This window comes from Numenius arquata, chromosome 8 (assembly GCF_964106895.1).
Source record: "Numenius arquata chromosome 8, bNumArq3.hap1.1, whole genome shotgun sequence".
NCBI classification, from domain to species: Eukaryota; Metazoa; Chordata; class Aves; order Charadriiformes; family Scolopacidae; genus Numenius; species Numenius arquata.
Window position 1 is genome coordinate 48,957,226 of NC_133583.1, and position 23,767 is coordinate 48,980,992.

At 34.9% G+C, this 23,767-nt stretch overlaps 1 protein-coding gene across 1 annotated transcript in view; it reads left to right on the forward strand.

Moving 5' to 3' along the window:
• Positions 1–23,767, forward strand: part of ZZZ3 (zinc finger ZZ-type containing 3) — a 35,712-nt gene that overhangs the window by 6,954 nt on the left and 4,991 nt on the right. The window contains exons 3-10 of the mRNA XM_074151941.1: positions 12,129–12,267; positions 13,657–13,804; positions 13,887–14,005; positions 14,301–14,372; positions 14,552–14,653; positions 15,852–15,947; positions 19,086–19,238; positions 22,730–22,864. Of these exons, the coding sequence (XP_074008042.1) occupies positions 12,129–12,267; positions 13,657–13,804; positions 13,887–14,005; positions 14,301–14,372; positions 14,552–14,653; positions 15,852–15,947; positions 19,086–19,238; positions 22,730–22,864 (964 nt within the window). The remainder of the gene's footprint in view (positions 1–12,128; positions 12,268–13,656; positions 13,805–13,886; positions 14,006–14,300; positions 14,373–14,551; positions 14,654–15,851; positions 15,948–19,085; positions 19,239–22,729; positions 22,865–23,767) is intronic.

Genomic DNA, 23,767 nt, shown 5'->3' on the forward strand with positions numbered 1-23,767 from the left:
ACAAATTATGTGGAATATTATTACTCAAAGAGAAAACTGAAATGATGGATGTTCCACAACCTCTGTAATAAAATAGATCCCTCCTACAAAAACAGATCTGAGATCTCTAAACAGAAATTTTATCTCGAATAGACATTCATGTAGAAAATAACAGACTGATTTGGGGGGTTGTATAATCGTAAATTGTTCTTAATTTTTTCTGTTATTATACACACAAGTTGAATTGTTGTGCATTATGATTCCCCCCAGAAAAATATGATTTGATGCATATTTTAGAATTTTGCTTATATATTCTAGCTCAGAAACGTTTGCATTTTCTCTTGAGATATTTTCATCAAAACTGAACTTATTGATTTAAATCTTTTTACACTGCTTATTTTTTTTATGCTGTGCTTAGTGTTCTGCATATGTCTCTTCTTAAGAGTTTCTCATACCTCTTTTCTGTATCTTTTTATAGTTTAATTCTTGCTTACAGTGCAGTACCTTACTTAAATTTTCTATCTTATGCACCATTTTATTCTCAGTACATTTTCCCCCCTTGCCCAGTGTTTCGTTTAGTGCCCTTTTTCTTTTTTTCTTCTTCTCTACTTATTCCCTTTGGAGATTTGTAGTGTTTGGTAGGTATTAGGTTGCATGAGGGAAAATTTTTGTTTAACACTTCGCTTTGAGTTCTAGATGAAAATGCAGTTGAGGAATTGAGTTTTCAAGTGCATATAGTGCATTATACAGTGTATTTCTAGGAGCCTGTAAATTGTGATTACCTTTATAGGGACCACTTAAGCCTGTAGGTAAGCCCACTGAAACACAAGAATTATGCGTGACCACTTGCCCACAGGCAGTGCAGTTGCAGGAGTTAGGACCTTGCATATTCAGTAAATAAGTATTTTCATATATCTTTGGTTTCATTTGTTACTTTATAATATTTAAAATCATAATAGCTGTACTGACATTTAAACTGAAAACAGATTAAAATGAAATATTTTAATGCATCTCTTAAAACCCAGTCTTGTGAATTCTTAACGGCGGGCTGTATTGTTGCAAATGCCTTGGAAAAAGACAGGACTATGTGGGATAGTACAATGAGACTTAGTATTTAATTCACAATTCATAGTAATACTGTTAATGTCTTTGGATGCACTTTTAATTTTATATGAATCTGAGAAAGAAAAGAGAGATGTGTGGCATTTCCTGTGGTACAGATTTTGTATTTTATTCAGTCATAAATGTTTCTGCCTAATGAATCAGATTAAAACAGCTCTCTATAATTCATTTTACTGCACTTGACTTGTTAGAATAGGGTCTGGTGAACCTTGCCATACCAATTATTTGACAGCTGCCTTAAACAGAATCTTCTTAAAGTCTAACTCTAACGTAATCCTGTAGCAGGCTTTTTCACTAAGGTGAACTTCTAAATTTTATCTACACCATGTTTTTTCCTATACTGGATGACAGTATTAAAAATTACTCTACTTTTCATTAATATATTTTAAGGTAAAATCTCCTTGTCAGTCTTGATGTATAGGAAGAATAAAAATATTACGTCAGTTTTGTAATGTATTCCCCTGTGTTCAGATGTATGTCTCAGAATTGAGGTCAAATTTATCATACAGTATTGATTTATTTTAATGTACAGATAAGTCAGGTGATCTAACATTCCTTTGTCGCGATGTCATGTAGCTATGAGTAGCTAATACTATAGAATAAATTACCCTCCTGTATTATTTTTAAGGACACCTTTGTCTCATTTTCCTCTGAGGCATGTATTTTGGTCTGAGGAGACTTTGGTTGTTAAGTTGCTTCATTTTAAGGAATAAAGAGAATTGATATAAATCAAGTAAATCAAGTTGCTTTTTGTAGCAGCAGTTTTAATCCATACTGGGATCAAGAATGTTACAAGACAGCAATTATTTTGTAGACACGTAACCTCTGAGTACTATCCAGAATATATCATCAACATAAAAGAATTGATGAAGTCTACGTTTTTAGTGTTGAAGAATAGTAGAAGTTAATAATGTTTTTTAAATGCATATATGACATATATATTAGATTACAATGTGTTTTAAGTCTTCCTTTGGTCCACACAAGTGTGTGTGGCATACAGTGATATTTTTCCTAAGCTACCTATTAATGTAAAACTTAAACATAGGGAAAATTGGTACGTTTTTTCAGAGAGTAGCTTCTACTGTCTCGTAGATTGGTCTGTGTTCTTAGTAAGTAACAAAAGATTAAATCAGCTTTAACTAAAAATTTCATTTCGTGTAGAAGTTGAATGCTGCTACTAGTTCATCTGCAAAATAGAAATAGAACAGAACTAATACGAGTTTCTGATCATTGTGTTATTAAAACGTGATAGTGTAATGGATATACAACTAACATTAATTAATTAAATCCTTGTTATATTTTACAGTAGTGTCAAATATTAAGTATTTTGAGAATTGTATACTGCCAGCATTATTATTTTATCATGTTTTAGAAGATGATTTCTTTTTCTATATACTTATCAATGGAAAAGTTATGAGACACAAAACTATTGCGGGACTAAAGATTAAGGTTTAGTTAAGAGTTTCTTTGTAATCATAGAATCGTATTTTATAATTACATTAACTATTCAATAAACACTAAATAATACAGTTCTTAATTTGCAAGGGATAATGCCTTGGGCATGCGCTGCATCTCCTTTTCTCTGTCTAGTAATAGGCTTACTCTAGGAGCCATGAAATGTCAAGTAGATTTGTCGAATTCATTTTTCTTTCTCTGACCATAGTTACCGTGCTGTCAACCACAGCCCAATGCTAGTGAGCAGCGCTAGCAAACACAGTGCAGTCCTCAGTTAAATAGTGCATCCTGTGGAAAACAGCTTGATTTCTTTTGAATTTGTGTCCTTGAATTCTCTTCTCTTGTGATTTGCCTGATACCTGCTTTTCTTTCTCTGCCTGTGCTCTCACCTCCAAGAGTTCTCTGTTGCAGCATCCTGTCCTGGAAGAGAGAGGGTGAGCTGTGCAGCCCAGAGCTGCTTCCCTGCTTCCCTCCTGGCTGCCTCGGTGGCACATGTGGGTGGGTGTGCGGATGGACTGACCAGAGGATGTGCAGAGTAACAGTTTGTTTGCCTTTCTCTTCTGGAGACAGCAGTTATGGTCTCTCTCCCTTTCCAGCCACTTTTTAGAGAGCGTACTCAGCATACTCAGCTTGTCTTTCCAACTGCTTTGATCAACATGGATTAAAAATCATGGGGGAAAAATGCACAAATTTAAAAAAAATTCCCAAACACCACTTACTATTTTTAAAACAGAAAAAGGTAGAAACTGATTCTTCTGCTTGATCATTTGGAAATGCTTACCTTTTTTTAGGATCCTCGTTAGTAAATTAATCTAAACTGGAAAATTAAGAATTAGTAAATAATAAAAATGGTTTTGAGGTGTAGGAAATGAGAGTTTAAAAAAAAATCAAATATCATAGGCAATTCATGGTGCTGATTTTAAAAAAGAGGGATAACCCAAGAAAAGATGGGGTAGTAATGTATTCACCCAGCACAGCTGTGTAGAGAGTAAGGCTCTGGCTGTGATTTTGGCTATGCACACAAGGGACACTTAACCACAGTTTACCACTAATGCTTTTGTTATACCAGTTACACCAGTATAAAGTATGTCTGGTGGGACAAGGAATAAAGTATGTTAACATAATCACCTACTTGGTGGGGATGTACAAGTATTTTACTAAATAATAGTAAGCACAATGGTGCCACCAAGAAAACAAGTACATAGTGACTGGCATTTGCTGTGAGAATGTGCATGTCTTTACTCTTCAATTTTAACTTGGCTTGAAATGATAACTCCATTACCAGTCTTGAGTATTTGTCCTGGTCTTACATTAAGTTTTGACAGTCTCTTCATCATGAACTACAAAACTGACTGGGAGTATCTTTTAGAAAGGAATGGTACGAGAGTACATATTAATGCTTGTTTTAGTCTCAGCAATAAGTTCTAATCAAGATAAGTGTTTCTTTGGTACTAGAAAGTACATATATACTATTTTGAGAGGAGGAAAGATCCTACTTTTGGCTTTCCTTTAAATTTTGTTCTTGGTAGGAATAGCCAGGTGATTTTTAATTTTCCATTGCACATCTTTATTTTGTTTTGCGTAGTTCAAGGTGAAGATGTGCTGTTTTGTATAACAACCTTTGAAAGTTCTATGCTTCCTAAGCCAAGGACCATCTGTGCTTGTCCATGGTGAATGCTAATAAAATAATACATTTTGCTCATTTTCTTCCTTACTTCTAACTTTTCTTCTCCTTCTTTATCCAAAAAGATTGAGTGAATAATTCTCTGTATTGTTGTTAGAACATTCAGCTTCTAGTGATGGCATATCTTGTTCTTGTAATCCAGTTATAGTCTTCAGATATTACTGTACCAAAAATACTCGAGGGAATATGTTCATTTGTTCCTATGGCAAGAATATACACCTGAATAATTGGCGGGGGGCGGGGATTCTTCCTTGGGTAATAGTGAAAACCTGCATAAACTAACGTAGGGTGAATTGAAGGAGTTCAGTAATCCATGTTGTCAGCTTTCTCAGATTGTTTTTGGAGGATTGCTATACAGTTGGTTCAGTTTCATGGTGACATGGGTTGTTCCTATTTTGTCTCTGGAAGAAAGCCTGTTCTGAATAGTTGCTTTCCCCAGCGTCTTTTTAGAGAAGAGTATCGTAAGTGGACATACTGGAGGAATCTGTGATACTTTCTCTCAGTAAAGGAATTGGGAGCATTCTCATTAGGGATGATGATAAGGGAGAAGAAGGAGTTGGGGATGTGCTGTCAGACTGTCTGTGCCCTTTGTGAGGAAAACAATTTTACTGCAATTTCCTCATGTCACTCCAAGCCTTGAAAATAGAGGAATGACAGGGACCTGTATCTTCTTCCCTACTAAACATCACTGTCCTGCAGGCAAATACTTTTCAAAAGTGCTGTTAAAGGAAGATCAAAAGTCTATATTAAAATGTGTTAACTGGGGGAAGACTGGTGGATGGTATTTTAACCTTTCATGTTGACAAGACTGAAATGTTACATGTTTGTTCAGAGGCACAGGGGCTTAATGCTACTAAAAATTTTGAAAACTTGCTTGTGAAAACTTGAAATGTGGATATTTGATAAAGGTGCTTTTGTACAGCTAATATTAAATCCTGCCGAGTGCAGTGGACAGCTCTTGACGAGAGTGAAGCCTATAGAAATTGATGAGTGGGCGTTCTGTTTCTGGGGCAGAGTTAAGGATTTAAGAAAGAAAGGGACACCACAAGTTCATAACCAATAAATACTGTTCAGGTGCTTGAAATACAAAGACTGGAGCTGTGAAAGTAAGAAAAAAGGTGAAATTAGAGTGGAAAATTGCTCTTTTGCATCCAGGTAAAACACTGCAGTAGGGTTTTGTTTTGGTTTAGGTTTGTTGTTTTGGTTTGTTTTGGTTTTTTTTAAATGTGTTTTTCAGCTTAGTTCTGTTTTGGTTTAAATAGGTGTGTATTGTAGCCTGAGGCTGGCATTCGGAAATGGCAGTTTTTGTTCTGCTACTGGTACGGTAAAGAGAAGACACTTAATGTATACTTCAGTTGTTTCATGTATAAAATGGAGATGCAGTTTAATTATTTACTTATCTCAGAAGTCTTCTAAAAGAAGTCTGAAGCACGAATATTAAATATGGATAAGGTACAGTAAATTGCAATATATGTAAAGAGGTTAAGCTGGAGTGGAAAACAATTTCATAATGAGTTGCAGAATTGGCTATATAAGTAGATTATCATAGTATCACAGTATCTAAGCATTAGGTAAGGAAAAACCTACCAGATGCTGCTTTCTTCAGGTAAAGGTGCTTTTCTAAGTCCTGACAGAGTTGATATATGCCATTATTGATTATGCCCTTAAACTCTTTTCTGTTTCTGGAAGGACATCAAAGAAGAGTCACTCTTCATCAGTCTCTTCTGCTTCCTCCTTGCTGTCGTGTGTGTTCTACAAATGTAGCGTGGAATCCCAGCACTCTTCACTAGTGCAGTAACTCATCTTTTTAAATCTCAGATGCACATCAGAGTAATTTGCAAGAAACTCTACAGTGTCAAAATGACTGTATCATGACACTGGCAAAGATTTAAGGCCAAGCTTAAAAGCTGGGAGCATTATCTGATATTTCTGAACTGAAACAAAGAAACAAACCCCAAACAAAACAAAACACTCACTTCTTTGAAATGAGAAGATTCTGTTTGATCTGACTTAAAGAATTCCCCAGGAAGCCAATCTATTACTGCCTGGGGTTTCCCTTTTCCTACAGTAATTTGCAGTTTTACAATATAACATGTACAATATCCAGTAATTTCTTAGCTTAGCATCTAATAAGGGATTTTTTTCTGAATCACTGTTAGTAGACCAAAATCTGGAGTGATGAAAAAAAAATCCAGATGACTAGGTGTAGAGCATCTTTTAATCTGTACTTTGCTAGAGTGCCAGTAGATGGCAATAAAACAAAGACTTGCTCAAATCCTCCTGTTATGTACTGATTTTGTGTCACAGCTCTTGGAAATACAAAAAACAAGTTTGCTTTAAGGTAGATATTTTTTCTACATATATATTTAAGCCATGCTTTGTTATGAAAAGTGTATACTCCTTCATTTAAAACAAATCCTACCTGCAGAAGACATAATATTTCTAATATAAAATTTAAGTTGTAGCACACACATTTTTACCTTCTAATCCCCCAAATTGATGTTACTGTACTTTTTATCATACTGTGATACATATTCATGCAACTGTAGAAGCGCAGTTTTGGGAGTGGAAAGTGATGACCACCAGCTGCACAGCATTTTGTCAGTCAAGAGAGGATAAGTCACTTCTTTTTAACTAGGTATCAAAGTACACGCCTTTGCAAGGTACCAAGTGATGATTGTAAGGCCAGTATAGTTGACAAGGTCTCTTTTTTCTTTCAAGTGATTTCTATGAGCATCCAGACAATAAATTACAGGGCACTCTGTATGCTGATTTTATTATCTAAATTGCAAATAGCTTCATGCTACGGTTTTCCATTGTTATTAAGTGTCACCTTTATCACCTGCTAGCTTTATAAAACTTTTATATATTGTCAACTTTAAAAAATACTGAATAGAGCTGCATTAGTGATCTAACAATATGATAAATATTTAAAGAAGGGAAAATTATCATTGTGATAACAGTGCAAGTGGTTTAAGTCTGTATATGGTTCATGATATAGGCAAGTAATAAATATTTAGCTGTGTGTGTAAGATTGTCTGAATACTATGTGAAACTTGGAGGCTTTCAAAGTTGCATGAGTTTATATATATAAGTAAATATGAGAGTGTTCATTATATCATTACTTCAGAGGTGATAATGTAAGGTTGAAAAAGGTGAAATAAGGGCTAAACTTTGGAGAGTGACCTCCCATTTATTTTCATTTGAGGGGAGAGTAGAAGTAATACAACTGTTTCAGAGTCTCTAGCCTTAAAGGTGAGAAAATGCATTATAATTAAGTTGGAATATTAGGTAAGGGAAGTCCGACAAATAGTGCAGAGTAGTGTTTTGAAATACCTCTTACAAATTTCAAGTTTGTTTGTAAATTTACTTTGGATAAAGATACTTAAGATGAAATTTCTTATTTTTTTATGGATAAGACTGATGGCAGAAAATTTCCTTGTGTGTTCTTAAATGTTTGAGCATTAAGACTTTGTAGGGGCCTTGTTTTTAGAGAAGAAACCTTGAGAAACCACGGAGGGACTGGCCTCTGTGACTGATTGGCTTCTATTGTAATACTGAAATGAATTGCTTTAAAAATGCTGAATGACGTGGCCTCTTGTACAGGCTAGTGTTAAGTCATTTAGTACAAAAAATAAAGTAAACTTAAGAAATGTGCTATTCTTAAGGCACATATACTCCAATTATATATAGGACTTTCCAAAGCTCGTTGTTAGTTCTTGGTGTAAAGAAAATAAAATCTGTGATGTAACTCTGTAAATAGTGTTATCACAGGATGGAAAGAATGGGGGGGGAAAAAAGGCATCTTGTAAGTAGGTCTCAGAAAACTAGATCTAAGTGGAAATGTGTCTCATTAAGGTACTAGCTCTGCTTTTTCCAAGCCTTACACAGACAAGGAGGCTGCTGTGTCCCTAACAACTCTTAGAACAAGGTTCATGGAAATGAATAGTGTAATCACTAATTGCTTATGGCAGGACTTCCAGAAATACAGCTCTGCTATGTGATAATTATTTTATAGAGCAATCCAAAAGAGTGAAGTAGTTGTCACTGCAGCAGAACAACTGGATCAGCTGGAATCCCTACTGATCAGCATCAATCTTTAAGAAGTGGCTTTCCTTTCTTAAATATCGATCCCTCGAAACCCCATTTTAATCAAGGTTTTTCAGCATCAGTTTCTAATTTAAGTGTTCATCTGGAAGATTCCTGGCATTTAACATACTTTAAGAAATTACAAGAGTGTTTCAATACTAGGGTTGTGGAAACACAGAATTACATTCTGTGGAATGAAAGTTTTCCTACAAAGAAAACTGCTTCAGGTTTTGTATGTGCTAACAATTTAGTAATTAGAACTGAGAAAAGTAAACTTTCAGTCAGCATAGGGATATGACTGACTGTGCATTTATTCAAATTACGCGTTTTTAGGTGTTTGAGTTTGTTTTGTTTTGGCAGAAGATGTGAGATAATTTTCCTTGGTAATTCCTCACAGATCTTTCAGAGAAAATTGTGTAACTGTAGCTAAATAATTTAGAGATGGTTGCTCTTTGATTGCCTCATTGAAGGATGGAGCCAGCTTTGCAGCAGACGAGTGAGCAAGGTTCCAGTTACTACTTACCTTCATTAGGCTTTTTCAGCTGTGGAGAATGTTCGTGCAACTGCAGGAGGTAGTTTGAATCATAATTGCTGTGCTTATTTACAAAGAACCTTGCAAGATGGGATAGTAAAAATTTTAGCTTGGAAATTTTGCGTGCCGTGTCTTTTGCTTAATGTGGCTGAAGTATTACGTTACTGTTTGAAACTAAGAAGCCAGAACAGAGACTTCAAAGTGCTCAACGTGTGCGTTGTTATTTAACTTACTGCTTTTTCAGAGAGAAACTTGGCTTTATTACAGTCACGTAGGGCCAGAGAACTAAAAGCCTGTACAAGCCTGTGAAAACAGCAGTGGTTCAAAACTTAACGTATGGAAACAATATAATACAGTCGGTTAAAAAGTCATGTTGGAATTTAAAAGGATGTTCAGTGGTTTGGAGAGAGTGCAGTACTGCAACAAATCTGAAGTACCTGAATGTGGAATATGCCAACTATGTGTTTCAGGATTAGCATTTTAATTTTTTTTCTTGGCAATGTAAGACCTGAAAATGCACATTTTCATGCATTTCAATACTTCTGGTATTTATTTGATAAAATTGCACTCTTATTCCTGGGCTTCAGAATATCTTCAAACATAAAAACTGAATATAGAAGTTAAAGTAAATAGCTCCAACTTGATATATTTCTTCAGTGGAGATGCAAAAAAAAGTACCAGGAAATCTTTTTGTCTGAACAGTTCCCTCAAAAAAACCCTTTTTCTCTTTTGAACTATTTCATGATAATAGTGCTGTACAGATCAACATCACATGACATGTTTGAATGATCCTGACGTTCTTGTAATATTTTATGTATTTCCATGAAGACCAGAAGTATTGCTTCTGAACCATTTATCTTCAAGTCTGTGATTGATTCAGTGAGGTCACGTGAATGTTTTAATGGGGAAAATAATTGGACTTCTTGTTTTGTTTATTATTTCTCCCCAAATGTAATTTCTTATCTTTCCATTCAGACTTAATTATTTAAGGCCACCTCATTAAGATGATTTCTTCCCCCACTTTACACATGTGAATCACAGTTAAATTAGCTCTTCATCTAAATCACCAACATTTGGTTGCTTTTTTTCCTGCTGTGTATGTAGGTGTTTTAAATGAAATTATTATTTTCTTTCAATTTCATTTGGAAAAGCAGTCACTTAAATACAGTCTGAGTAAATGAGGTAAAATGGCTCAAGAAAAGAAAGGCAGGTATTTATTTAACATCATCTTAGACGCAAATTTTTGTGCACATTACTGAGCCTCTGTTACTGTGACTAGAGTTAACTCCAGAGTCTTGTATAGAAGTTTTGTCACCTGCTGATAGAAAAAGGCTGTTTTTTTCAGGTTAAATCATCTCCCTAGGTATTATGAAACTCTCTGTGTTGTTACAGCTGCATCTACACCAAAGAGGTCAGCAGCTGCCTGTGTTCCGTGTCTCTGGAGCCGGCAGGGCAGGCTGCTGTGTAAGCAGTGCTCTCTCTGTCCCCCTGAGCACGGACTGAGGTTGCCCAGCCCAGTTAGGCAGTCATCGGATGCTATTTGTAAAAACTTAGTAAAGATCTTAATTCTACATATGATGATTCCTGTAAGCCTGTAACAGTCTGAACTGTGGTATTGTCTCAGACCAATTTTAATGTGTCTTCACTACTTTTGTAAGTTATTTCTGAAGTTAGTTTTTTGCCTGTTCAGGAATAGCCCGATTATTTGTCTTGCTTTATGCAAAGTTTCTTTGTTTAGAAGAAACCGGAGCACGTTTCCAATAGTGAAAATATTCCACTACTGTTTCAATATTAATGGCCTATTTAACAAAAATTTTTGGTCTTAGTTGCCTACAAACTTGCAGACAGATTTAAATAATAATAAATTCATAACAGAATTGTATCCTGCTGTTTTTAAACAAGGTCAGTATTTTTATTTCACACTTCAGAATGTATGGCTGTATTTTATGTTTTCAAATACTACCCCTTTTCATGGGGAGGGAGCAGTTAAATGTCTAGGTAGAAACTTAAATATTTGACGGTGCAAAGCCTGTATTTTGCCTTGAGGCTGTTTACTTCCCTTCACTTGAAGCCTTACCCACTTACCAGTGCAGTCAATTGAAAAATTTGCATTAACTCAGTAACCTCTGGATCTTTTCTATAATACATGTGGAATTCATCATTAGGCTTGTCTTTGTTTTAGCAATAAGGGAATAGAAAGTTTACTGAAGTAGTGTAGTAGTGAATAGAGCTTACCTGATTTTAGTATACTGTAGGGTACATTTTGCACTGAACAAACATACACTTGTAGTATTAAATGTCAGAAAGCATTTTCATGAAAAAAGTTGATACATAATAATTTGCAACAACAGGGGCCATGAGTAACTACATGATTCAGACACTGAAGTGGACAACTGTAACTGTAAAGCTAATAAAAGGTATTAAATGTCATTACCTATTTTTTAAAGGCTCTGTTACAATATTGTATGAATTCCTGACTCTTGAGTTAGCTTTATAGAAAACAGTTTGGGAAGTATATGTTATTTGGTTGAACAGGTATGATAGTCACCTCAGTGACTCTCAAGTGTATCTGTTAAATAGAAAATCAAAATTGCATGTGCATCAGGACAGCAGGTTGGAGGGAATTGCTGATGTTTTCATTCGAGTTCTCTATTCTTAGAGGAATATTTTTTATATGTATTTATTTTTCTAATTACCTACTCCTTGGTTTATTGTTATGTTTCATAAGTGACTCTCATATTCTGCTCAAACGTGCAGAGATGCTTAGATGAGATGTTTATATGAGATGTTTAGATACAGTTCTTAAGTCATTCCTGCCCGCACTGTGTGTGAGTGAGTGAAATGTTAAAATTCTGTGGTAGAGTCATTTGTATTAGGGTAGAAGGAAGCTGATTTTGAAGTGGAAGAGAAATTAGGTCATGTTGTTTGTGTGTTTAATTTTGTAAGCAAAGCTTGTTGGTCATAGCTATTGAGAATATTAATAGCTTGTCCCTGATACCATATTGTTTTAGCTAGTATAGAATTTACTTTTAAAGGAAATCACTTGGGGTTTTAAATATATTTTTAATGGGTTTATATAAATTCATCTACTACTTAGAATAGATTTGATATATTTTTTTATATAATTGAGTAAAAATGTCTGTGAACTGTTTCAGATAAGCTATGAAATCTGGTAGATATTAGTAGATAATCATGGCTAGTATTTAGATTGGGGGGGTGCCACTTTTAAAGACAAATTTAGTGAGATGTTTTCCTTTGTCTCTGTAGTTATCAGAGACTGTTACAGACGATTGCTGTACTCGAGGCTCAACGTACTCAAGCAGTTCAAGACCTTGAAAGTTTAGGCAGACACCAGAGAGAAGCACTGAAAGATCCTATTGGATTTGTGGAAAGACTCCAGAAGAAGGTATTTCAATGGGCGTTTCTTAAGTCTTACTCGGATTTTATTTTTTTTTTTAATAACTAGTAATTCATCATCTATAGAAATCGGAGAAATCTGTATATACTTGTGTAAACATTATGAGTTTAAAATCCTTTCTCTGCTGAGCAAAAATGGCCCTTTGCTTATTAAATCTGTAAGATGTAGGTCTTCAGTGATTTTATTAGATTTGCTGTCTCCTTTTTTGGTACGTAGAAATGTAATCTTTTAATTTCTAATTGTAATGTAGGTATTTTAAGACAACCTGAAATCTACAGGTGACTGGAAGTACTTCATAGTAAGGCATTACATCAAGAATTCATAACTTTTCTCACTAGAGAAATCAAATGTTGTGGTATGAGTGAATTTGGGTGGGTACTTTTTAAAAAGCAGGAAATGTAGTTTATATCCTGAAACCAAACTAGAAAACATACCTGAGTTCCGGATAACATCATAGAATATTGTCTGGTGGAGGAGAATTAATTTTGATAAGGAAACATTTTCTTTTCAAGATTGAAAAAAATTTGTAGTAACAAGGATACTGAAAAAATGTTTAAAGCTTAAATTCTTTCTTCCTTCCATGTCTACCAGTGGCAAACACGCTTGACCTTCTAGGCTGGTAGCAACATGTTGTATTTCAGTGAAGAATGAAGTGGGTGTTTTATGGTGCTCTTTTCCTGGGTTTGTAGAGACCTAGGTTTAAAGACAGGTCTGATACAAGCCCTAAGGTTTTAGCAGTTGTCTTTCCATTACATTTTGAGATGAGTTAATAGCATGCATGATGTAAATGTGTTGTATTTGATAATCATTGTACAGGGAAATACTAATGCTGGTTGAAAGTATGTGGTGTATTTTTGTCTCCAAACCAAAGGAATTGATAGTCTTAAGGTTGATATTTAAATAAAGGCAGAAGAGAGCAAAATCAGTGTAAAATATACATTGATTTCTTTGATGGGAGGAGTTTAGGTTTATCAGATGAGAGAACTTCGTGTCCTATAGTTCTCTGTGTTAAGAAGGGTACAGATCCTGGGCAAACAGTATATTTAAACAAAATAAATGACAGCTAGACAGTAAAAGGATATTGAAGTCAGAAACGTCTGATTTCAACTGTGAAATACAAGCTTTAAAGTTTTACGCTCAATAAGCCATCATTGACCGTGCCGCTGCATATTTTATGCACTGTTGTGTATTATTCTTGAAAGATACCTTCTCCCTAAAAAGACTGTGTGTTGCATGGCACTTAAATTCTGATTTTGAATTCTGCTGTGAGCTAAAAAGCAGTATCAGGTTTTCATAAGTTTTCAGGATTCAGTGTTTTGTTTGGATATGCAGCAATTGTGTTAAATATTGATTTTCACTTTTCACTCTTTTTTTCAGGTTGATATGGGTCTTCCATATCCTCAAAGAGTTGTTCAGCTCCCTGAGATTGCCTGGGACCAATACACCACTAGCCTTGGAAACTTTGAGAGAGAATTCAAAAACCGAAAACGTAACAGTAGGAGAGTGAAGCTAATTTTTGACAAAGGTAAAAAGAAAGTAAGCGTACGTTACAAGAAAGAAATGACCAGTGTGGAGGCTTAATAATGCTTTTTTTGTGTTGCTTACAGTAGGTATACCCGCAAGACCAAAAAGTCCTTTGGATCCCAAGAAGGATGGAGAGTCTATTTCATACTCTGTCTTGCCTTTAAGTGATGGTCCAGAAGGTTCTACAAACAGTCGTCCGCAGGTAGTTGTTATAAAAGGAAAGATGAAATTTTACAAAATTTACTTTTGAGTTTTTTTTCTTTTTCAGTATGGGTATGTGGGTAGTCTTAATTTCAAATGTTAACGGTGATGAAATTTCATTTGTCTGTTCAAATCAGAGAACTTATTTTTGGTTTAGGCAAATTTTATTCCAAATTTTCATGAGTTTATTTGGTTTGGGTTTGGTTTCACTTAACTTGATTTTAACTCTTTTCCTACTTATCCTAACTGTACTTTTTCTAAATGTGTATTCCATTTTATACACTGTATTTGAGCAGATGATAAGAGGACGACTTTGCGATGAGACCAAACCTGAAACTTTTAACCAGCTGTGGACAGTAGAGGAACAGGTAATGGGAAAATTCCATTTTGTAGCTGTGGTAACATACCTGAGAATAAAAGCAATTTTTGTAGTAATGTTTAAAGCACTTAGAAGTTCAGAGTCACATCTATGTAAATACTGATCTTTTGACAACTGATACCTCTACTAGGAAAGATGTATTTATTTTTTTTTCCCCTGTTGACTTAGAAAAAACTTGAGCAATTGCTTTTGAAGTATCCACCAGAGGAAGTAGAGTCCCGACGGTGGCAGAAGATAGCTGATGAACTGGGAAATAGAACAGCAAAGCAGGTAAGAAGTAAACACTTGGAGAAGTGGTCCCTTTCCTTGACCTGTTTTTTTTGTTGTGTTTTTTAAAGCTTCTTAGGAAGCACTGATAAGTGTTGAAGAGAAACCGGGATACAGTCTCTTAAGTAATTTGTTTCTAATTTGAGCGAGTTTTTTGTCCAAAAAAAATGGTTCATAAACTAAGGAATTAAAAAGGAGAGTTTATTTTTTGTAATGTTCATAATTAAAGCAATAAAGCTTACTTTGCTACAAAAAATAGCGGACTGCTTGGGATTGTTTGAGTGCTTGTGCTGTGGTAGTAGGGATGTCAGTCACTGTATCCTAGCAGTGATACAGATTTACATAAGATTTATTTGTAGATGTCTTTTTTTTTTTTTCAGTAGCAATAAACAAAATCCAGTATCTTTTCAGTAATCACTTTTTCTTAAACATGTAGCAGCAGGGCCTGCATTTCACTAACAGCAATGCAACTCTTAATCTCAAATAGAGAATTTTAAAAGTGCCCCAAAGCCCATGATCTAGTTTTTCATTAGATTTCGACAGTATGCATCTAATTCTATATAGCAAATATGGTGACACCAGCTGTTCTCAGATTGAGTTACATTGGAGTGCTGAAATTCTTGCACCTCAATATTGTAGAACGGGCAGACATTTTAATACTCGCAGACAGAAAATGAGTTCTGTACTGGCTCCAGGATCCACAAAAGGACACAGGTGTGGAGGCACTGAATGTTTCTGCATCTGACTTGGTGGGATTTTTCTCCTAAAATGACATAATTTCTCCATTTTGACCAGAAGTAAATAATGCTGATCTTCTGTGTTCACATTATTTTAATTTCTCCTATTTCAGTTGTACACTTTCAGGTAAAAGTATACTTAAGTATTTCAATATAAAGATTACTACATCTCTGATCGTATCGATACTTCTATGTATGTTTCTCCATACCTGGAAAAATTAAAATATTGTAGAATCATAGAATGGTTTGGGTTGGAAGGGACCTTAAAGATCATCTAGTTCTAACCCCCTGCCACAGGCGGGGACAGCTCCCACTAGACCAGGTTGCTCAAAGCCCCATCCAGCCTGGTCTTGAACACTGCCAGGGATGAGGCATCCACAGCTTCATCTGATTTCAGTGCTTGCTTATTTCATAAATAAATTGTGGAAGTACTTTCCGTATGCTAACTATGCTGTTTTTTCTAGGTTGCCAGTAGAGTGCAAAAGTATTTTATTAAACTGACTAAAGCTGGTATTCCAGTTCCAGGAAGAACTCCAAACTTATATTTATACTCCAAAAAGGTGAGACAATATTGCAGCAGAAATTCTGTGTTTCTCTTTGCATTTACGTGCAAGTTGAGTCTAAATCATTAATATTTTCGATGGATATAAGTCTTGATTAGTGCTTTCTTACTAACATGTACAGTTTACCATACTTCAGGGCTAATTACAAAAGGGGTTGAAAATTTAGTTTTGAAAATTATAATCCTTTGAGTTGTTTGTGCAACCTTACCATTTTAAATTACGGTAGTCATGTCTTTTCTTCTTTCCTCTTAGTTTTATTTGGAAAGACTGTTATTACAGAACGTGAGCAACGCTGCCAGGCAGCAGATCGCTGGATTTGATAAATAATAGCAACATTTAATCAGTACATGTGTGACCTTTTAACCATATTTTTCACTAATTTGAACAGTGATCCATGAAGTTCTTTATCGCATCTCATGTGCACACAAACACAGCATAATGAAGAGTGAAACATATTTTTTTATAAAATTTTGAACGTTCTAGTACTACAATGGTAATGCTACCGTCCTACAGGTTTTTCTTAAACTTATACATAGAGCTAATCTAATACTTACGTCTGTTTTCACAGTATGATTCATATCCTTATTACCAAGTCGTAAGAGTAAGGTCATTGTGCCCTGGGTTGGTATTAAGGTAGCGTTTCCGTTTTATATTTGTATCCCACGTAAGAAATAGCGCAGATGAAAAGATCAAACAAATAGCGTATGTGGGGGAATTGAGCTCTCAGTCTGCTAATATAGCTGTCTACTTAGAGCAGAGATTGACAGCACTGTACCAGGCTGTAGTTATTCCCAAGCCTCCACTAAAGATAACATCATGTGGCAGAAAGTAAATGCTCAGGGTATTGGAAGCCTGTCCTTATTTTGATACCGAGTATGCACGTATGCTGTGAACTGTGGTATCTGCTTTATTGCCAATAATAGAAGCATAAAAATTGGATGCTGATACTTAAAGTACATATCTATGGGAGAATAAAAACCATAGAAATATTTAATGTAAATAATTTTGTCAAAAAGGATGCTTCACAAGAAGATACTTGCGTTTCTCCATGGGGATTGCCTAGGATGTTTTATTTAAGTGGTTACTGGGGAGGTGAGATGCTTATTCAGTTCTTGAACATCTTGTTGACGTTACTGTGTATGTCTCCTCATATGGCATAATGTCTCTTCTGATAAGTGGTACAGGATATTAAACAGGATGCATCAGTTTATTTTCCTGTATAACAATCATCTGGTACTGGTGAAAATAAAACTGAATCAGAGATTTAGGACTCTAGTATTCAGTTCTTCAATTACGGCTTATCGTTTTCTATTTAATTCTTATATAATATTATTAGTGCACCTGCTTTTAAGATTAATCCAGAAGATAACATTTCCCCCAGGAAAAATTATTTTTTTAACTGTCTGCTAAAATACTAAATTACTAAAATAGCTCATTCTTCACCAGAAGTAGAATCATCTTAAAAAGAGAATTCAAATACTCAGTTAAATTCCTAGGTCATAACTGTATGCTTAACAGTGCTGCTATGTAAGCATAGACACAGTTTTCCTTTCTTGACTTCCAGGTCTAGTATTGAACGTAAATCTGTTTTCTATTAACAGAAAATTAAAATCACTGTGTCAGCTCAATCTGAAATACCTTGTAAATGGGAGTATTTTGAGTGGGGGTGGAATCTTAAAGAAAACCAGAAATGCAGCAAAACCAGGAAGCCAGTGATCATAAGGCAGAAGGTGGAAAAATACAACACAATGGATAGTGCATTAATCTTAGAACAAAATCTTCATTTTTATTCTGTGCACTGCAGTTCTGTGGATGTGAGGTGCCAGCTTCCAATCGTTACTACAGACTTCATCTCTTCCCTTAAAAGGGAATGGGGCTAGTCTCAATTCCTTGCTGTACTTCTGCCTGCATAGCTATGTTCCATCTAAGATAACTTCCATGATTTTTGCCTTTAATTTTTTAACTGCGCACAACTGTAAAATAATGCTAGATCCCTCTTTAGAGGTTGAAACTATCTTTAGAAATAAATGGTTGTATTACAGTGTTAACAAATATAGCTGAGTTAGGAACCTTTGGTCTAAAAAGTCTTGCTTGAAAAGAGAAAGTATTAACTGTTGTAAAAGTTCCTTATGCTTTATCTGTATGATAGAAGCTAGGCACAGTGTAAGACAATCCTCTTATGATTATTAAAAAAAGAACTTTTCATACTTCTAGATTTTGATTCGTTCTCTTTTCTTTAAATTGAGGAGTGTAAGGTTTGACATTTAAGATGTCAAAATGCTGGTCTGGAAAGTAGCTAAGTAAAAAGTTGAGTCAGTTTCATTCACCCTAAATTCTTCCTTTTTTGTTATTTAATATTCTTCCACGGGGAATAACTAATAGGGGCTGAGTGCCTTTAAGTAATCTATTTTAAAACTGCCATGCATTCTACACCTTCAGACAGCATTAAAGTTGAAAGGTTTTAGATATACGCTAATGGAGTAATTTATCTCATCTAACATTTTTTAGGTTCCTTTTCCAGTCAGCGGCAATGAAAAAGAACCTTCAGAGAGCAATTCTTTCTAACTCTTAGAAACCTCTTTTATGGTGAAATGAATTGCCTCTTCTCTCCCTGGACTAGGAAAGAAATCTGAACAATTAACCTAGACTTAGATTATCTAAGGCACAAATTAATACAAGAAGTTGATGATAAGTGTCAAGCATGGACCGGTCTCTTGGATCTCTGTGTAAAAAGACTTCTTTGTTTAGTCTTGCATTCATGCCATTCGTGACTCTTGGAAGTCTTTTAATATCTTTGCACTTTGGTTCTCAGTCTTCAAAACTGTAACAGCTTTCTTTTCTATTTTTTCTATTGTTCGTCTCATTTATGTAGATGGAGGGTTTTTATGGTAAGGGCTCTTTCTTACTGGGTTCTTACCAAAGAATTGTTGCGCTATTCGTCTGATTTCACTTCTCATGGGGTAGAAAAACTCCAGCTGTATGAGGCTCTGATAAAGAAGTCTAGCTAAAAATAATTGGAAAGATGATAGACCGTTCAGTGCAAAAGAGCAAATTTCTGGCAAGGTTTTATTGGTGAGGATTACTTAAATGATAACCAAAGAATGTTTTTAAAAATATATCATTTTTTCACTGTAGTCATCAAGTAGACGGCAGCATCCTTTAAATAAACATCTTTTCAAACCTTCAACTTTCATGACATCTCATGAACCTCCAGTTTATATGGATGAAGATGATGACAGATCCAGTTTTCACAGCCATATGGATACTGCAGTAGAAGAGGAAGTATCGGTATGTCATTTAAATCACTCAGAGATGTCTTGCTTACTGTCATTTTAACCTTGTTTAATGAATAATATGAAAATAAAGCATCTTTGCCATAAAATAAGTATCATCAAGTAAGTATTAAATTGTGGTAAGATTCATGAGCCATTTTGAACTATAAACACATGATTAATATAAAGGCCCATAATTGCAGAAAATTTAAACCAATTCAGAAAGGAAGTATGTAAAAGAAGTAATAAACAGTTTAATCCTAAAACAGGTGTAAAAAGTTTTAGTTGCATATTTTCAGAAAACAATCTGACATGAGATCAGTTTGAAAATCCTATAAACTACATAGTTATGACTGGTTAAAGATGTGTTGTATTAGAAAAATTACATAGAGCCCTGGTAAAATTTGAATGCTATTGGCATCATTGCTTTTTGTCTTCCTTCACTGGCTGAATTAATTACGTTTTTTTAAAAAATCCACTTCAAAGCGTGAACTAACAGACTGAGTCATCAACCAGCAAATGTATGTGTTTTTAGAGGCAAATTCTAGTAGACATCCTAACCCAATGTATTGTTACATCATGTAGTGTTCCAATTTCTTAATTTATCATATGCGTTAATACTACAAGAATTTAAACGTATGTCTTTCCCACTTCCATATAGAGGGACTATATCCTACAGCCAGGATGCTGGGCACAGTTCACAGCTGGTGTGAATCACTGTGGCTTTACTGTGCTTAGACTGAGGAACCTGACTTGTTAAGATTTTTTTTTTTTTGGTTGGTTGGTTTTTTTTTTTTGTTGTGAGGCTAGTGACATCTTCTGTGTGAAAAGCTTGTTGCATAACAGAAGTATTAAGGCCACCCAGTCGAAGTCCATTCATTTTCTTTATTGTCTTTTTTACATGCACTGCATAATCTTCCTTAAATTATTAAATATGCTCATCTGTTACTCAGTCTTAAATCCCATCTTCACTCATGTTCTGTATTCTCTCTCTGATGGTCTTCTGGTTCATCTACAGACATTCCTGATAACTTTGCATATTCTGGTAAGAACCTTAAAAGGCCTGGAAAGAAAAATGCAGATTAGAAGAGGTGCAGATTACTATTATTTATCTCAATCTAACTGTTTTTGAGCAAACATTCTTTCATTCTGTATTGTTTTTAAATACATATTTTCTAACTGTTCTGAGTATTTTCCTGACACAATTTGGGTTTGCTATGGTGTCCTAACTCTAATATAGGCACCATAAATTATCTGGGATTTATTTTAATTTTTGGTAGAAGTTGCTGGTTTACTTTTTTGTAGTGATGACGGTGGACTTGTGGCCTTTTATTTTTATTTTTTTTTAAGTTCGGCTTAATCTTTTCTTTCTTCACTGGTGCAGCATTTCTAGATGGATATATTTCTGGCTTGCAGTAATGTAGAAAGACATGGGTGAGCTCAGTTGCCAAAAAGATCCCCATTATCAGTGTAAAGTAGAAGCAATTTGGAAGAAAAAGGAGATCATGAACTATATTCAAAATGAACCTACAGGATTCTGTTCTAATGTTAAAAGTCAGGTCTCTTAGTGACAGTCACTGTCTAGGGAGAAAAATACTATGCATCAGCATGGTGGAGAAGAGATTCAGTGTAGCAAGAAAATTATAGGAAAGGTTTTCTATGAGTTCTTTACAGTGGAAGTACCAGGTGCTGTTCCCCTGTAAAGACAAAAGATTTTGTCTGGATATTACCAGTCAGCTTGACTGAAAAATTGTTTCAGTTATAAATGAGTTACTCTCAAGTGAAGACTCTCGGGATCCCAACAAATTGAGTTTACTTTTGAGTTACGATTACTTCATTTTGTGAGCAGTCTAATTATTCTAGAATACAAATACTTACTATTCCAGAATGAAGTGTTTGCACAGGGAGCTATTACAGTGTAGTTTATTCAATATGCGGTTATTATGTGCCAGGCAGTTTTTCTCAGAATAACTTTTGAGATGTGCATGGAAGGTGAATCCCTGTTTTATATTAAGAGAATGTAGCTTATCATCACACAATTTAATCATGTCATTTAACCTTGATTTTTTGTGAACATTTGCAGTATAGTCCTTTATATAGGTTCATAATTACAATTAAATAATTGATAAGGCCTTTAGAAATCTAACACCAAAGAGCAAGCCTCTTTCCCTCACTTCCTTTAATAAACTTGCTAAATAATACAGATTCTTTAATCTCCATGGATTCATAAAAAGAATTGAAATTATGTGTGTGGGCTACATTAGAATTTTTATTACTATGTTGTAGTTGTTTTCCGTAGCTGAACATTCCTATGAGCATAGGTTCTGAAAAATGCTGTACATCAATAAAGACTTGTTATCTTTGAAAACAGCTGACATCTACCAAGTACAGCTGCTACAATTAAATAGCCATCTTGAAACGGGCATCTGAATCAGAACGAGAGCTTCTGTCTTCTCGTAACATAGAGGTCCTCAACCTTTGTTCAAGAAAATTGGATGAGAAAACACAGAAATGATGTGTTTCTTTAAAAAGAGAGCACCCTTTGTTACAAATCTCTGGCAAAGCTGTATGCACTGGCCTGTAGGGAGGCAAACGTTTTCATAATTCAGGAAAAATAGCAGTCTATTTTCTTGAGTTGTTAAGAGACAGCATGAAGTAGAGGGATAAAGGAGTTGATAACTCCGAGACTTCAACTCCTCCAGTCGTGGGATGGTGCTTCTCATCACTTTTTATTCTTACAGGTAAAGGTGAGAAGTTAATACTGTTAAGATTGACTGTCTTCAAATAAAAAATACATATAATGGAAGCTTGGTACTGTCTTGATTTGTGGGTCTTTTAAAAATCTTAAAACCGTAAAAAGATTTTGGGTGTCATTTGTGTTTAATATTTTCACAGCTTTGAAAGTACTTCAGAACAGTGATTGTAACTGTCCTTAGAACAAGCGTTATTCTGTACCATTCCACAGAATAGTAAAGAGTATGATGAATTAACTTGATAAAACTGACCTGAAATTTCAGTTCTCAATTATAATATTAGTTGCCACATATTTAAAACTAAAATAAACCAGCTTTGTCTTAAAGAAAAGCTTGGTCTTCTACTGCAGCTGCCATTTTGCCCACAGTGTATGGACAAGCGGATTATTTGCAAATTGCAGTTTGGCATCTAAGGTGAAAAGAAAACTAGGAATGAAAGTTAGGCCCTGCTCGCTCCTTTATACGAGAGCTAAGCTCTTCAACGGAATAAACTTGTTTGTAGGATGATGTTGTTGGTTTTTTTTAATGCACATAATAAAGTGTAAATAATACAAAATAAAATGCAAGTTAGCTGTATGCACTGTTTTGTGCTGTTTTTAAAAATAATTTCCCAGTACGTTTCTTAGATAGAATATATTGCCAGCATTTTCTCAAAGGCAGTTGATTGTACATTGTGATTTATGGAATATATGTCTTACTAGGTGTTATATCCTAAATTAAAGAATGTTTCTCATTTATTTTTAACCATGAACAGGATGAAGAGAGTATTCCAATAACATATCGAGAGTTACCTGAATACAAAGAACTGTTAGAGTTTAAAAAATTGAAGAAACAGAAACTCCAGCAGATGCATGCAGAAAGTGGATTTGTGCAGCATGTGGGATTCAAGGTGAGCTGAAGAGATGGTCTTCTGTTAGTGCATTGTAGAAGTTTTTGAAGACAAAATGATTTGGATTTCCTAAAAAGGCTTTGTTTAATATAGCAAGTTTGGTTCCTTGGTTCTTGTTCACTGTGTCTGCTTTCTCTCATTTTCTTTAATAAAAACATTGTAAGGAAGTCACTCTTTCCGATAGCTCAGGTTTCACTGAATACTGATGTTGTATGAAAATTAATAAGCACACTGCCTTTTCCTCACTCATATTTTGAAAATACAGCTCTAGAGGCAGGTTAAATCATTGTAGAATTCCATTTGGCACTACACTGTTTTGACCATGATTCGTTGATGATTCTCTGATTATGAATTTGGAGTCATTCGGACACCAAAGAGGCCGAAGAAGGGACAGAGATTTTTAACGAGAACAGAAATAAATTAATACCTTTTTTTGCTTTGTAGCAACTTCCTAATCCTATCAAGTAGTAACTTGCAGAAGTTGAAGCAAGGACATGAACCAATAGTTACGTGAAATTAAGAAAATAACATTAAGTTAGACTGATGTGTTGTCCCAGCATCAACCATTAATAGGCGACATGAAAGAAAGAGCATTCTTTAAATTACGTTTTCTGGTTTGCAAGGGATTTTCTGTGTAACTGGTTGCTATGTTGGAACAGTTTCTTCACCTTGCTTAGTGATACACAGCTGGATTTATTTACTAATACCCATTTATATAAGAATGCAAAGATACTCAATTTAAAGTTCAGTTCAAAATGACTGGAAAATTGACAGCCTTGTTAGTTGACATTGACAGACTTAATCATGGTGTTAGACCACCAAGGCGCTTTTTTTTTTTGGCTTTTTTTTTTTTTTTAGAGTTAGCATGGTATGTTTGGTTTGGGGTTTTTTGAGTTTGGTTTT